The sequence below is a fragment of the Anopheles bellator genome, chromosome 1 (genome assembly GCF_943735745.2).
Source record: "Anopheles bellator chromosome 1, idAnoBellAS_SP24_06.2, whole genome shotgun sequence".
NCBI classification, from domain to species: Eukaryota; Metazoa; Arthropoda; class Insecta; order Diptera; family Culicidae; genus Anopheles; species Anopheles bellator.
Window position 1 is genome coordinate 17333245 of NC_071285.1, and position 3606 is coordinate 17336850.

The 3606-nt window shown below is 54.6% G+C and overlaps 1 protein-coding gene across 1 annotated transcript; it reads right to left on the reverse strand.

Annotated features, from left to right (window-relative positions):
- Positions 1-323: 323 nt before the first annotated feature.
- On the reverse strand, positions 324-1382 carry LOC131215135 (LIM and SH3 domain protein Lasp-like). The gene has a single exon (XM_058209520.1). It carries the CDS (start codon positions 1380-1382, stop codon positions 324-326), a length of 1059 nt encoding a protein of 352 aa, XP_058065503.1.
- Between the last annotated feature and the right edge of the window lie 2224 nt (positions 1383-3606).

Consider the following 3606-nt stretch of genomic DNA (forward strand, 5'->3'; position numbering starts at 1 on the left):
GGCCAGGAGTTCCACACCCTGCAGCAGGTCCTCGAACTGCTCCATGCTCAGGGATGGAGGCGCGTAGCAGCTGATGAGGGTAACACCCCGCATCACTGCTGCTGCCAAGCCGGGGACAGAGGTGCACAGCACCTGCTGGACTGGGTGCCGGCTACCGGGTGCGATGGCGGCCCAGCCACGAGCATCGGCTATCCAACTTGTCCGCGACCCGACGTCCGACAGCAGGGCGACGTCTGCGCGGCGCTCCCTCATCGCCTGCACCACAAGGTCCCGGGCAACGCCCGTGTGGCGCAGGTTCAGCTGAATGATGTTGAGCATCCCGGTCACTGTGGAGCAACACCCCCGCAGATGGCGGAGCCGGTGCTGTGCGCTCCCCCGCACACGGCACACTTTGGCCTGTCGGCCGAGCACTGCCCGCGCCGGTGCCCAGTGTCGCCGCATCGCAGGCATAGGGCCGACCGGTCCTCGCCTTGGCACTGATGCTTGCGGTGCCCACGCAGGTGGCACCGGTAGCACCGCTCCTCCTCACGTGGGACTGGCTCCGCCACGTGCAGCCTGACGCTGGCCATCCCCAGCAGGAGACGCTTTTCCGCCAACTGCGCCGCCAGCCGGGCGGGCAGCACCACGTTCGCCTTCTGGGTGGCGTTGGGGTGCATCCGCAGGTGCACGCTGGCCGGATCGACGGCCTCGCCATTTGGCAGCAGCGCCGACAGTCCCGCTGCCACCAGCTCTGGTGTGGCCTCGTGGTCGAGGCCGTTGGCGATCACCGTCGCCTTCGGGCCTAGCAGGGTGGTGCTGCCAGCCTCCCCAACCAGCGCGCGGATGGTTGCGGCGCACTCCGCTGCATCAGCTCTCCGTTGCACCTCCACAAGCATGTGGCCCTGGGAGCTCTGGTGCACCCTCCGCTGGGCCAGCTTGACCGCTTCGCTGCCCCGCACTCTGGCAAAAAGCGATGCGTACGACTCGCCCTCTACCGGCGCGACCCTCACGACATCACGCTGGAGACGGCTGCTCCAGCCCCGCTGCGATGGGCGCTGCTGCTGTTGCTGCTGCTGCGGACGAGACGCACTGGCAGTCGGCGCTTCCCGGGCCGTGCGGGGGCGGTGCCGCGCCACGACCGCCCAGCTGGACAGATCCTCCACCGGCGCACTGGCCTGTGGCAGGGCGGGGTACCCCTCGGCCGTAAAGGCTGGCCTGGGCCCGGGCGCTGTCGCCGTCGTCGTTGGCTGCGGCCGAGGGTTCTCCACCCGCTGCTGCTGCTGCTGCTGCGCGACCCGCTGTCGCCGCAGTTGAGAGGGCTGCCTCTGCCGTTCCCGCTGCTCCCACTGTTGGTCCTGTTGCGGTTGCTGCTGCTGCTGGATCAGATGCATCAACTCCTGCATCAGATGCAACAGGTCCACTAGGTGGTTCGTCGACTGCTGCTGCTGTGCGGGAGGATGCTCCACCCACTGTTGCTGCTGTTGTTGTTGCTGCTGCTGCCGGCGCCTCTTCCGCTGCCTCTGCGTTGGTCGCGGCTTGCGCTGTTGCTGTTGCTGCTGCTGCTGTTGCTGCTGCTGCTGCTGCTGCAGCCGCTGCTGCTGTTGTTGTTGCTGTTGCTGCTGTCGCTGGTGCTGCTGGTGCTGCTGCTGGTGCTGCTGCTGCTGTTGTTGTTGCTGCTGCTGCTGCTGGTGCTGGTGCCCTCCCTGCGAAGCTACCAGCTTCCTCAGCTCCGCCATTTCCACCTTCAGGGAGGCGAGCTCACGGGACATTCCCTCGCAATTGCCGCATGCGGGGAGGACTGGCGCCAGTTGTTCACCGCCCGCGATGACCGCGGTCCCTGTCTCGCTCCCTGTCTCGCTTTCGCCCTCGCTCCCCGTTTCTAACTCGGGGGAGGGGGGCCTCAGCGGTCTCGCCGCTCCCGACCGCAGCTGCCTGGGCGGCGTGTGCTGCCGTTCTTGACTACCTGCGGCCGGTCTCGCCATCTCTCCGTCCTGCTTGGCCGCCTTCGGAGCCATGCTGCTCACGACCGACACCGCTTCGCTGGCTTCCAACGGTCGGTTGGTCTCGCCGCCGCCAGCACACACTCGCACTGTCCACGCGCTCCTTCTCCTTCTTTCGCACTGTTCTCCCTCTCGGCCAACGGTTAACGGTCGATTGGTCACGCCACCTCTCTTCCTTTTCACTTGCACTTGCACGGTCTTTGCAAAAACACGTCCGCTCTCTGCGGCTGCCACGACGCGACTAGAGAGATATTCCACATTGGGATTGCAGCTATGTAATAATTCTAAGGTATCAAAATGATTGAAATGAAAATATTTCGATTTAAATCTATTTAAATTACATGTTATGCCACGTGGCATTAATTCATTTTATCATACTTATAACTAATAACTAATAACTAAAAACATCTTACAACTAGTTAAGTTTAAAAACTTAAGATAATTAGATCTTGTATTGTAGAATGGATAGAATTATTGCATCTATTTATTAGGCCTTCTTTTAATTTGTTAATTTCAAACGATAGTCTTTGCGTGCCAGCGACACTTAGAACGAGATTTGTTGGTGTTCTCCAGTGTAAATTGAGGATCTTTTTGAGAATTTTATTCAGTCTGATTTGTATTGATTGGGAGTTAGTTTTGGAGCAATGCGACCACAGAGAATAGGCATAGCTTAAGAGAGGGAGGAAAATTGTTTTATATGTTAGGAGTTTATTTGAAAAGTTTAGTTTTGATTTTCTGTTGATTAATGGGTATAGCAGTTTGATGAGTATGTCTAGTTTTTTATGTAACATTTCTAAGTAAAGAGTGTTGATTGTTCAATTAAAACCTTCTTAATTTGAATAAATATGTAAATAATTTTCTTGAATGTTCTGCACAGGGTCATATGTGTTTACTCTGTTTCTTAAACCTATCGACCTAACTAAGTTAGAAGCTAAGCATAACGGTAAATGTAAGCTGCACTAGCATATTAGTAAAAGTTTGTTAAAATTCTATGCCTAACTCACTAAATGGTCTTCAATATTTCATTATTCAGACCTTATTTCAACTGCTTAATTATGGACCCTATGCTCTTATACGCAAAGGTCTTAGGTCTTCTGTCCAGCATAATTTCAAGGTTAATATGTAAATCAGGTTTATGAAATAAAACAGATTAAAACCAAAGATTGTGTATATTGTGTCGCCAGTTTTGCAGCATAATTAGTAAAATCTCAAAGATTATCAAACTAGTTATTATGATGTTTGAGGTCCGGGCGCTCGGGTTCCAGATAAAATTTATTAGTACGCGGAACGCGACAGATTTGAGTTTAACAGTTTCATTTGCACCAAATAGCCCATTTCTGCGAAACAATCAACACCATTATCTCTCTCTTTCTCTCTCTCGCCGGGTGGTATATTCTGTAACAACATACTGGAGTGCGTTCTGCGCAACATATTGTTGCCACCGTCACCGTTTCGCAGAAAATCGGTAACGATTGTGCTCATTAAATTTAATAAATCAAAAAACTCACCCAACCGAGTCCGTGCGAACGCATCCTTCGCAGCGGGAGCTGGGTGCGATTCCCAGAATCCCGTTAGGCGGCGTTAGGAATCCCGTTAGGGGTCCACTCGGAGGACGGAAAAATATTAG

Excerpts from the sequence above, each read along its gene's own strand:
- LOC131215135 (XM_058209520.1), bottom strand. The coding sequence starts at position 1,382 with ATGCAGGAGTTGATGCATCTGATCCAGCAGCAGCAGCAACCGCAACAG.